General features: G+C 38.9%; 1 protein-coding gene across 2 annotated transcripts in view; it reads right to left on the bottom strand.

Moving 5' to 3' along the window:
• arb2a (ARB2 cotranscriptional regulator A) overlaps positions 1-11,469 on the bottom strand; it is a 154,787-nt gene extending 143,318 nt beyond the window's left edge. For both annotated transcript variants that reach the window (XM_088407703.1, XM_088407712.1), the window contains exons 1-4: positions 11,319-11,469; positions 10,841-10,982; positions 10,054-10,155; positions 5,596-5,696 (exon numbers count right to left, since the gene is read on the bottom strand). In XM_088407703.1, coding sequence (XP_088263829.1) covers positions 5,596-5,696; positions 10,054-10,155; positions 10,841-10,982; positions 11,319-11,384 — 411 coding nt within the window. In that variant the 5' untranslated portion in view covers positions 11,385-11,469. The remainder of the gene's footprint in view (positions 1-5,595; positions 5,697-10,053; positions 10,156-10,840; positions 10,983-11,318) is intronic.
• Between the last annotated feature and the right edge of the window lie 551 nt (positions 11,470-12,020).

Below are 12,020 nucleotides of genomic sequence, written 5' to 3'. Positions count from 1 at the left end.
CTTGTCATTCTGTCTGAGGAGCAAGGCATCTCCAGGGGATTGAAAGTTCTTAGACTGACAGACTGTTTACACAAGGCGGTATAAGATATTTCTTTCTCTCACTTCCACTCCTCTTCCCCTAATAGTCTCATAATGACCTCCTCAGGTGTTAACTGAGAAGCCAGCAGCGAGCTAATTCAAAGTAAAGTAGTGAATGCCACCGTGGGCGACTGCGGAAGCGACAGATGCCAGCACTGTGACGACCAGCGCTGACACCTCCCTTACCCACCCTTTGTGGGATTCCCTTCTCCTTCCAATCTAATTCACCTCGCCCAGCAACCACTGGTGAGACGGTGCTGGCTTCCTCTTCCCAGTATTTCAAAGTACAGCTAGAAAATGATGATCACGATGATGACGGCGAGTCAAGAAGGTCAGATAGCTGCCATTTATAGGATGCACTAGTATGAATTTATAGTTCTGCTTCTAGAAACCCGGCATGTTCCAGGACATGCCTGGAGTCTTCTGAAGCTTGAGGTTCAGGACCTAGGTTTCCAAGCTTCTAACAAAAAACCTTAGCAAGGTATTGAGGCTGTGCACTAGACTGCTGCTCATCCACAGGCCAAAAAAAACTCCTGGTGTCTCTTATTGTGATCATTCTCAGACCAAATATGTAGCTAGAAGTAGCATTATATTTTGGACAAACATGTCATGTTGCTAACAACACTGCTATGTGTAGTGTGTCAATAATATAAGACATTTACTTTATGGAAACTAATGACACGTTTTAAACAGTGTCATTAGCCTTTTTAAACAGTGTTTTAAACCTGATATGGCGGTCACAACTATTGTTGATAATGCGTGACAGAGACGAAGGATGACAAAAAGAGGCCGCGTAGTGTGGTAGAGATGGGCAGAAAGAAAGCAAGAGCGTGGAAGAGATAAAAAGAAAACGAGACTGCTTTCTAATTCAGCCATCTGGCTTGCTTTACTTCATTATAATATTTTGGCTCTCTGAGTGTGTGCGTGTGTATGCATGTGTGTATGTGTTTGCAAATTTGTAAGTGCCTTCCATGTCACAGATGCCGGCAGAGGAGAGAAGAATCCTCGTTTATTAACAGCTTAATAGAGCTCCATCTGGGCCAGGCCCTATGCTCGTGTTCCATCAAAGACATTCATCACCGAATTGCAGGAATTAGACCACGACTGCCATTGACACAGGCGGAGGTGACCCCGCCGCACAGAGCAAAACCACTCACAGACCTTGCACTGCATGAGAGCAGTCGTAGAGCAATTGTGATGAAAAATACATTAGAGCGACATAAACTGAGGTTAACTAAGACAGTGGATAATGGGACTCGCTATGTGATGTGGTGATACCAAAGGTTAGCGGTTTTACAGCTTTTTAAGCAACTATTTGTCCTACTTACACGCTGGCAGACACCCACAGCTGTCCTTTTTTGCCACTGCCAAATATTGAAACTTAGCAAACAGGGGAACAGTAAATGAGTCGTTTAGAAAGCAGAAAACATTTAAAGGGGCAATTTGAATCATTCATTCTCACACACAAAAGTAACATTTTGAAGTTTGTTAGGTTTATGAAGGTATAATTCTAAAACCTGCCCAACCTCAGATGCTGAGGTTTATGAAGGTATAATTCTAAAATCTGCCCAACCTCAGATGCCGCTGTTACATATTACTTGTATATAAGTCATACTATGTTCTGGTGTAAACAAAAAGCTGAGTAAGACGCTGACTGAGTGGTAGGCTTAATGACATGGCTCAAGGGTTTAGATTTGGGGAATCTGGGGTTTTATCTTGATGATAAAGATACAGTATGCTCATTAACAAAGCTTGGAAAATGTGTGCAGGTAATGCCCCAGAGCCCATCATTATGTGATACAAAAATTGATGGCATTTTAGTATGCATTTTTTCAAGTCATCCATCCATCAATTTTCTGGAGACGCTTAACCTCACAAGGGTCAAAGCAGACATACTGGACACTTCATTTGGTGAGTCTGGACAATCTAAAGGGACAACAAAAAAGACATCAAGATGTCTGACTTCAAAGAAATAACATTACTCAATTCAGATACTATAGGCACCAGTAAGCCCGCGGCCCTTGTGATGATAAGCGGCTATAGAAAATGGATGGATAGTATTGAGCCTTTACATTTTCATAGCTTTTACACATGTACATGACATGCTGTACATGGATACCACATTGACAAGAAATTAAGATTTGGATCAAATAGGTTTATTTTTGATTGACACTTTGTAGACCATGTCAAATCTGGGAGGGTAGTCCAACTTGAAATTTGCAACGTTTCTGTTTTTCTTTTATTATTGATGTATTATTTTCAATTTGCCATCACTGAATTAACTATAGGTCCTCATTCACAAACAAAATACCATTAATTACAAAAAGTACAGAGGTTATAAGTATCAATTGTGCCTTCATAAAAATAACAATGGTGAGATGGATAGACGGACAGACGGACAGATTGATGGTAGATACTGTATGATTTGAGCCTAAGGGAAATTCTCTGCACTTGCTACACCAACAACGAAAACAACCCAATTCAAAGCATACAAAAAAAAAATAGAATACCAATATAGTAACTGTACAAGTACTTCAAAAGATAACACTGGTCATAATGAACGAATTGGCTGAAAGTTCAGAACGAGGTGAAAACCGCTAACTAATTAAAAAAAACTTTTATGACTAAACAGACAGAACTCCTGGAAGGGCTGCCCCTTGTAACCACCGTTTCAAGAAAAGGACTACATTAAATGAGACCAAAAAAAAGGTGTGTCTTAAGTATAAGTGAGAAATTTTTCTTTTCTTGCATTAATTATCATCTGAAAGTACAATATTTTGTGAGCAGTGAATGAATGCATCAGCCTGAATCTGCTCATACGGAATGTCAAAAGTAGTTCTCACGGTTTTAAAACGGTTTAAAAGTCCCCGCATTTTTTTTTCCATCTGGCGGACATCACATCCATATCCACACACTCCCATCTTGCAATGGGTCCCTCCTTTTAGATGAGGTTGAAGTGCAAATTGGACATCTGGTGCTGTGACGTGTCTGACAATACAGTCGGGATCCCATGCACAGTATCGCCATAAAGATATAAAAACGGGGAAAGAACGAGTGGAGGTTGGGTTGGGCATGTCCATGAAAATTTGTGCTGCTGGGGATACACATGAAACTTTTGACCCTTACTCGACATCGTGGATGATAGCAGCATTGGGATATTTTCAGGAGATACGTGGCAAGCCATGCATGCTTATTCTTGCCTTGTGACGTCTGACTAACCATATGTCCCGCATTCGGGGGAAAAATAACAACACAGGGGGGGTGCACGCAGTGCTGTCCCCCCCCAGCTCCAGTTGGCAAGTGAGTCAGCGTGAGCGTCAAGCCAAGGTATCACCTTGAGATGAAACAACTACAGTACATCTCAATCTGTTCACTTGGTTTCAACATTAGGTTCAATGATATCTTGGTCTTCTTCATGCCAAAAGGAAACTGGGTTTTTATTTAGAAGTATTGATAGCACGAAACATATACTATATCTGTCCTGTTATAAAGGCTAAAAAACGTTTACAGAAGGAAACAGAGCAGCTGTACGCAGCACAACCAATTGTGCTTTTACAATTAAAACAAATAGAGTAGAAGTCAAACGTTTTACAAACACTTTCAAATTCAAATGATTTCAAATTAGGCCAAGAAATTCTAGTTCTTAACTATCATAAAGCACAGCTGTGAATTCGGGATCATTCCAGGTCATAAAGCATCATTCCCATTATAAAGCTGACTGAAAACAAAGATGTGCAAAGATTTTATCTAGGCAGAGGGTGCCAACCTACTTTTAATCAAATAAAATTCTGATTTGAGTCTCATTTTCTGCTTTGAAATGTGATCAATTTGATCAATATGTCCTTATAAGGTCGATAACTTAAATATTAACTTATGATCCAGGATTGTTTTTAAATAATGAAAAAAAAACACAAATAGAGACGGTGTTTACAAACTTTTGACTGGTACTTAGGGTTAGGGTTAGTATTCTTAGTATTTTTATGGAGGAGTGCCCCCACAGTCCTTAATTTAAAGATGGAAGGAAGGGGTTTTCAACTAAAATGACCAAAACAAACTTAGCATTTTACATAAACAATTTTGATTTAATTTTTTTTTTTTCAAATAAACATTTGGTGTCTCATTTCTTTGTTTTAGTTTGTTATTTGTGTGTTTTATGTGGTTTACCGTTGCTATTTTTGCAGTTTCTTGTTTTGGTTTTGTTTATCTTCTGTTACTGTTACTGTGTGGTTGCTGTGTAGTATTGACCAATCCCGTGCTAATGGTTGCTTTTAATTCTTGCTTGCCTGTCATTGCCTTACTTTGATTTGTTGTTTTTACTATTTAGTCTTTCTTTAAGATGGCAAGTTTGGCCTGCCATCATGAGTTTCACAAAGTGCCCCCTGCTTAAAACTGCACAAGGTGGTCTCTGTTACGCCTACCTATGATTTTTTTTTCTTGTTTTGTTTTTGTATTTGAGAAAAATAAATGTTTTGTACCTTATAAACCACAGAAGGCTATATCATGAGATAGTATTTTTTATATATATATTCACTTAGTTGAGTGGCCTTGATGGCAAATACGGCTTATTTGTTAGTGTGGTGTCCCTATAATTTCATTCTCCTGCAATGAAATGTATGTATTTTCTGTCATTACACATGCTGAATCCAACACTAACCCCCCACGCCTCATGCTCTAGACAATATTTTAATCATGTGATGAATACACATTTGCATGCATAATGCTTGATGATTATTTGTTTGCCTGTTTGGCCACCCACGGATGCCAGAGTTTACATTTACACGAGTGTTGCCGTTTTCAGAGCCTATGATAGTCTGCAGCCATGTATTTGTATCTACATCCCTTATGGATGTCACTCGATAACACAATAGAAGGGGCACGAGAGAGGCATAGAATCCTTCACAGAAGGTTGACTCTCAAAGGGGCCGCTTTCTACCTGTGTTATGCCTGTAAATGATAAAAACAACCCCGTAATCCCACAAACGGTTCCATCACTTTGCTTTGAACTTCAAAAGAATGCGCACAACAATTAAAAGATGCGTGGAAAGATTAAAAAAAAATACAAAAGAACCTTTGTCTTGTTTTTCTAATACAATATTAAACACCCTCTACATTATTTGGGGTACTATATTAAACACCCTCTACATTAGTTGGGGAGCTTTGGGCAGGCGGGTCCGTAATGACGGAAGTGTATGGAAAGTACTTATTTATTATTATTACTATTAAAGTGGCCACCACTGATTTCTAGCACTTTTTTCCCATCAAAATAGGACTAAACAAATTTGTATTACTAACAGTAATATTCTGTGTCAAAAAACTGGAGTGCCCACTATAGCAATATAAGTGTGTATCCAAATCATATAAAGACACTGTATTGATTTTTTTTCAAGAATCTCTTTTAATTGTGAACACTGCAAAAGCCAATTTAAATTTAAAATTCTAGCAGGCCTACATAGGTCAACAAACAAGGGCTTGTAAATAACCTTGCATATTTTCTAGAAGCCACAAATGATTGCTCACCTCTCCGAGGGCTTCATAACGTTTCTGGTTCCAGCGATGGAGATATGCTCTTGCATTGAAGATAAAAGGTTCCCCTGTTTTTGTGTGTCGAAGCTGACCGTCTGTAAAACCCAGAGACGAATTACAGTGGTTTAAAAAACAGGAAGGGTGAGTACCGATATCAAGTATCAGTATCGGACCGATACCCAACCTTAATACAATGTATCGGTATTTCCGATGGTGGCCAATACTGGTATCGGCCCTTTTAATGTTCAAACATATTCGCAAATCCATTCCAACAAACTTACAACCGCAGTGGGGATCGTAAGTTTGGGCACCCCGGGTAAAAATCTGTTTTAAATAAGCCAAAATAAGCCAGATAAAGATGGAAAAATCTGTGTGTTACATCACAGATGTGACATTCTTAAGTCTTAGCCCAAAAATGTATTTTAGTTTATCAGTTACATTTTGTAAACAAAATTATGGCATCTACAGATTTGACTCACTCACTGCCCGTTAAAATGGATGGATTTTTGACATTGACGTCAATAGCCGTCAATGGCAGTGAATGAGGCAATATCTTGTACTGCAACATTTCGATATGTATACCAATTTGTAAAGGCTTTTTGTAGCCGGCTAAGTCTTTAACTTCTTCCTTGACTTACATACTCAAGTTTTAGAAGTCTTGCAGTTTTGTGGGGTTTCTGTTACGTCTGCTGCTCCTCTGATAAGGTCTATCCATAGATTTTCAATGATGTTTAAGTCAAGAGAACTTGAAGGCCAGATCAAAACCTTCAGTTTATGTCTCAACGTAATCCAATGTGAATTTGGGCGTTTCAGATCATTATTTATTTGTAGAAGACATTCTCTCTTCAACTTTTCACAAATGGCATGAAGATAGCATCCAAAATTTGCAGAAATTTTAATAATTCCAGTTTTCCTTACACTTGTAAAATGTTCCCCGTGCTGCAGCACAAACATAAAGCAGCTAAAGAGAGGTTATTTTCAGTCAATTCTGTGCCCTTTCTTCTTCAAACATACTTTTGCTCATTCTGACTAAAAAGTTCCATATTAACTTCATCGGTCCACAGGACAAACTGATTTTTTTGGTGAAGACAGAAGTGGTTAGAAGAGGTTTTATTCTTATAACTCTTCCATGAGGAACATATTTCTACAAGCACAGTATCTCTCTTTAGTGGAATAGCGAACCGCAAATTCAGTATCTGGCAAATCTTTCAGCATCGATCGTACAATCCATCCTGTGAGCTCTGTCTGATATTTTTCTTAATTTTTTTTAGTTCTTTCTTGACTACTGTACATTTCAAAATAATTATATTGCTATTTCAAGATTATTTGCTATCTTCTTATCGTCTTCTCTTGTTGTGTGATTGTCAATTACTTTCAGTTCCAGTGCTGTAGAATCTAAAATTTGCCATTTTACAACATGTCTCATCTGTAATTTGATGCCTTTTGGTGATTTTTTTTCCTATAGCTTTTTCATTTGCATAAATATATTTGTTTTCTTAACCAAAGCTACCCAAATGTTCAATCCCCACTGTATTTTAAAACATACTTTTTGGTAGAAATACTAAACATTTTCCCATATTGCCATTAGCTATTGGCTTGCACATGCACAATGCCTGTAGCATGTGAACAGATATCATAATAAAACCACATATATTAATTACTATTAAACAAAATGTACTTATTTAATTTCCAAACAAATTTATTGGTATAATGTAGGTCAAATACTCAACAAAAAGTAAAGCTAAATATAAGTTTTGACTTGCACATGCATAAGTCGATACGCCGTGGCATTATCAAAAATATTTATTCCACGTTGGCAGTTACATGCTTCTGTTAAAAAACACACACACACCCGCAATCGCACACACACACACACACACACACACACACTTTCCCATTTCTACTGGCAAACAAACAATTGCCCTAGCTTTGGATTTTCAAGGTTTATACCATTGCAATAAGGCCATCGATCCTGCTGCTAAAATTACGACACAATAAAGGACTAAGCAGCGCTAAATTAAATTTTGACCTTATGACTGCAAAAGCTGTACAAGATGAACCACTAAAATGTATGCATATGCAACCCAAATAGCCAGAGGGCCCTCATAGTTGATCACAGACAACAAATATATACGCCATTTTTCATCGACTGCTAAATTGCTACCATTTTCACAGGGCTAAAACTTACAGTGCCAATGCAAAGCGAGTCCCACAGCACCAGCTTTATAAATTAGTTGTTAAACAGGGTCTAATCCTAATCTTAGTTTGTCATCGCGTTGCATTAGAAAACAGACTTGTGCCTGTGAGGAAGAGAAGAGTGTCGCGAAGTTAGGATAAAGCACTAAAGTACCTTGAAGAAAATCAATTATGCATTCATGGAGGAGAGAGGATCTAAACACCAGTGCCTAAGAGAAGCACAAGGCGATATAATGAAATCCTACAATGGGAAAGGTGTGTGTGTGTGTGTGTGTGTGTGTGTGCGTGCGCGCCTATGTGAGGGCATGCGCGCCTCCACGCCTCCCCCAACACATCCTCTCAGAGGAATACCGTTTTCTCAACTTTTCTTTCCTTTTTCTGTCATAATTAGCATTCTTTTCTCAATTTGGCCACTTAATTAGGTGTACATAACCTTGGATTTCCAGTAATGGAAAAACCGGAGGGCTAGTGAAATGAAGCCATCATCTTCAGTGATTAAGACACCTGCAAACTATTGTACACAGCCTTGTCGGCATCCGCGTCATTACATGGTCAAATTAACATTTTTGTTCCACCTGTCTCAGGCCGAGGTAGTCCGGCTGTAACTGGGGAGGTACAGACTGTAAAAAAAAGACATGTTGGAGACACCGCCACAGGGGATAGTGTGTCTTTAATAAAAAAAAAGCTCACCTTAAAAAAAAAAAAAAAAAAAAATGGGCCAGGGAAGAAGGGGACAAGATATTCAGGCAGGTGGGGTTCTGTGTGTGCGTGTATGGAATGAAGGGAGTGGATATAAGGAAAAGGACAAGAAAGTACAGTAAAGGGCAGTGAAGGCAGAAAGGTGAAGAAGAAGTGTTCATCTCTTCATGGGACACCAAGCTGAGAAACAGAGAGGGGAACAGTGCTGGCAGGCTGTGGCATAATGGCGTAAAGGGGTGCAGGGGATGGCTATGTTCCTCTCCATCTCACTTCTTAGGCACAGTGAGATTATGCAAATGAAAAGGCGGTGGGCAAGGCTGAGTAGGTTTCTGACGGGCCGTAGAGTACATAACATGTCCCACACTCAGCCAGCCAGACAGCCAACAGAGATACTGACAGAGAACAGAGGGAGGGAGATGCAGGGCGGTGAATGCTAAGAACCACCAAACCCCCCCCTTCGCATCTTCATTTCCAACTCCGCCCTTTTCCCACCTGCTTAGGTGAATTCTAGAGATCATTTGGGCATACAAAAACAATAAACGTGCCCACAAAATTTGCCTCATTCATGGCATGCTGTTGTTTGCTTCATGGCTCACAATGTATGACTCGGGCAGGCAAATTCTATAGAATACCAAATCTATCGCTTACTCCCAGGGACAGGCAGTAACAACAATGACACAAAAAAAATCATTGCCACCCAACTGCCTTTCATCTCAGATTCAGTGCAGGTCATTTTCTTGGTCGGAGTCTGGCAAATTTGAGTCAGTCTCGTCATTTCTCATCATTCAAGCTTTCTTCAATATTGTCTCTGGAAAATTGTGAGACCGGACTCAGATTTGTCTGAAAATGAATGGCGCCAGTCTCACAATTTTCCAGATTCATTGTTGATGGATTGAAGGTCCTTTCGTCAGTACTGTCTTGAGACCGACTTACCTGTGAACCCAAAAATATGTTTTGGAGGATTGGTTCTTCATAAGCCATATCTATTTTTGCTTTTCAGCACCACATGTACGCTTTAACACTTGACTGAATAGTCAATCAAAGTCATAATAGCATCAATTAAAAACATTTTTGATCATATCATCCCACTACTGTTGCTTGACTGCAAATTCTACAGAGCATGTCTTCTTCCATTGTGTACTTACGCTTAGGGATGGCCGAATACTGATTCCAAGTATCTGTATTGAGCCAATACCTGACTATTATTTTAAGGTATCGTACTGGCAGCTGACGCTAGTATTAGCCGCTCTCTTAAAACAGTTGTATGATCAAGAATGGGAAATAATATCTAGGAAAAAGAAGAAAAATTCATTGATTTTAAGGAAGATGTGGGACTGAAATAGGCGGGTCTTTCTTTAAACTGCTCATTCATTGTTTTTTGGGAGAAACTTTGCGTCTTAAAAGTACGTACATTTCAAAAGTACATGCGGGATCATTAACTATCAGGATCAGGATTAACTATCGGGATCATTAAGTATCAGTATTGGTGACTACTCAAGAGTTGAGTACTTGAACTGGTATCAATCTGAAAAAGTGGTATCGGAAATCCCTACTTACGCTCATTGAAGGCATATTCAAACTCCTCCAGGGTTTTAGGGAAATTGAAGGGGGGTTCATCTTTCTTCAAGAGTTCATCCAAATCTATTCTTGACAGCAAGTCTGAGAAGAAACAGGATATCATGTCTCATTATTCGATCTTGATTCCCCATTAATTGAAAAAGCAGAGCTGTTTGCACTAGATGACAGTATTTCTATCCATCAAGCCACCCACTGCGTTTTCTTTAGCTGCTTATCTGGTTCGCTGGCCTACTTGTGCCTATCCCAGTTGTATCTGCATATTACAAGTCAACTTAATGAACAATACTACAAATGTTGAAGACACCTTTACAAATTTTTAGTGTAGTGTGTAAAGGCAGTCTTCTTAAGACAACTGTTACATAACATATGAGATTTGTTTTTTTTTGGTTGTTTTTTTGTGCAGGTGAATGCAATAGAGCAAGTAAGATAACAATAATACAGGAACAACAACAAAGACTGCAGCTTTGACTATAGGTACTTCAGTGGTGAGCCACCAGAGGCAGAAAGTTGTTTGAAAGCAATTTAACACATTATACATACAGTATAATATGTCATCATCAGTTCTTTTTTTTTTAACTGTTCATGTATTTCTCATGCTATTAAATGAATAGTAATTGCGCACGGATCTACATGTAGCATATTCTGTGTCATTGTGTTTTTGTAGTTTGAGTTTCGTAGTTTCTGTTCTTAGACCACTGCTATACATAGATATACAATATTTTGTGCATGGCTACACATGGATATGCAATATTTTGTGCATAATCACCTTTAAGTGCTGTGGTTCTCTCTCCGTCTTCCTTGCCGGCCACCTGGGCCATGGCGATCAACAATAGGCAAAAAGCTGGTTTAGCAACACAAAACTGAGAGCTTTGCATCAGACCAGGAGCCAAAAATAACCGAGGTGTCCCCTGTGACAGGAGAGATTGGAAAAAAATAACAAACGCATGCTTCTCTATTATTACACAATAGTGACCGTGTATGTAATATACAATTAATAATGCGGTAGAGTACTATTGGTATTAAAAGGCACGGAGAAAAAAAATATTACCCGTAAGTTTGTTACTTTTTTGGTCAATGACTCGTGATATTACCACTTTGTTCACATTGAGTCTACACGTATCACCGCAGGGCAACAAGCAAAAAAGGCGAGTAAAGACCGGTGCTTTTTGTTTCACGTTTTGCAAAACAAACCAAGACACTAGTTGCACAGAAGGAAACAAGCATGTTGATTATGTTTGACTCACGCCTTGAAAACATGCGACACGACCCTCGATGTTGCTTCCTGGACACTCTCCCAAACAGGAAGTCATCCAAATGCCAAGCTTCCGGGTTACCGCGGCAACGGAGTGGAAGCTTTTTTTTCTTAAAGGTACAGCAGTACAGTTGCTGCTCCAGCTGCTGTTGAGCCACTCCTGAATGAGACGCGTTTGCTGCACTAATTCACGTTCCTAACGTTTATTGAGCCAATAATAAAGGCATCAAGGACTTAAAAGTACAAGCACTTACTAAACTCATGTACCTTAGTAAAAAGTAAAACTTAGGTCATACAAGTCGAGGTGATTTCAGTACAGCCGTACCATAGAAGACTTCACAAACCCATAGATCACAAACCAAGATCTATCATGTAGACCAGGGACGTAAAACCCACAGCAACAGAGCCACATGTGGTTCTTTCTTCCTCCTGCTGTGACTCTCGTTTGACTTTGGAAAATATTTCATTTAAATTTAAATTGCAATAATTTGTTGGTATATAACCTTTCATCAGCTTTCTCTAGCTGCTTATCCTCCTAGTGGTGGTGTTAATACTGTACTCCAAAGTAGACCTGAACATGACTGAAAAGAAAATATTTGATTCTATTTCCATAACTTGACAGTCTTCTTCTAATTCACAATACACATACAAATAAATATGTAGAATTCCTAATAAATAACACATGTATTTAAAT

The sequence above is a fragment of the Hippichthys cyanospilos genome, chromosome 1, assembly GCF_059441005.1.
Source record: "Hippichthys cyanospilos isolate Australia breed blue-spotted pipefish chromosome 1, RoL_Hcya_1.0, whole genome shotgun sequence".
In the NCBI taxonomy this organism is placed as follows: Eukaryota; Metazoa; Chordata; class Actinopteri; order Syngnathiformes; family Syngnathidae; genus Hippichthys; species Hippichthys cyanospilos.
The sequence above is the reverse complement of the archived record's forward strand: the minus strand, read 5'-3'. Positions and strand labels throughout refer to the sequence as shown.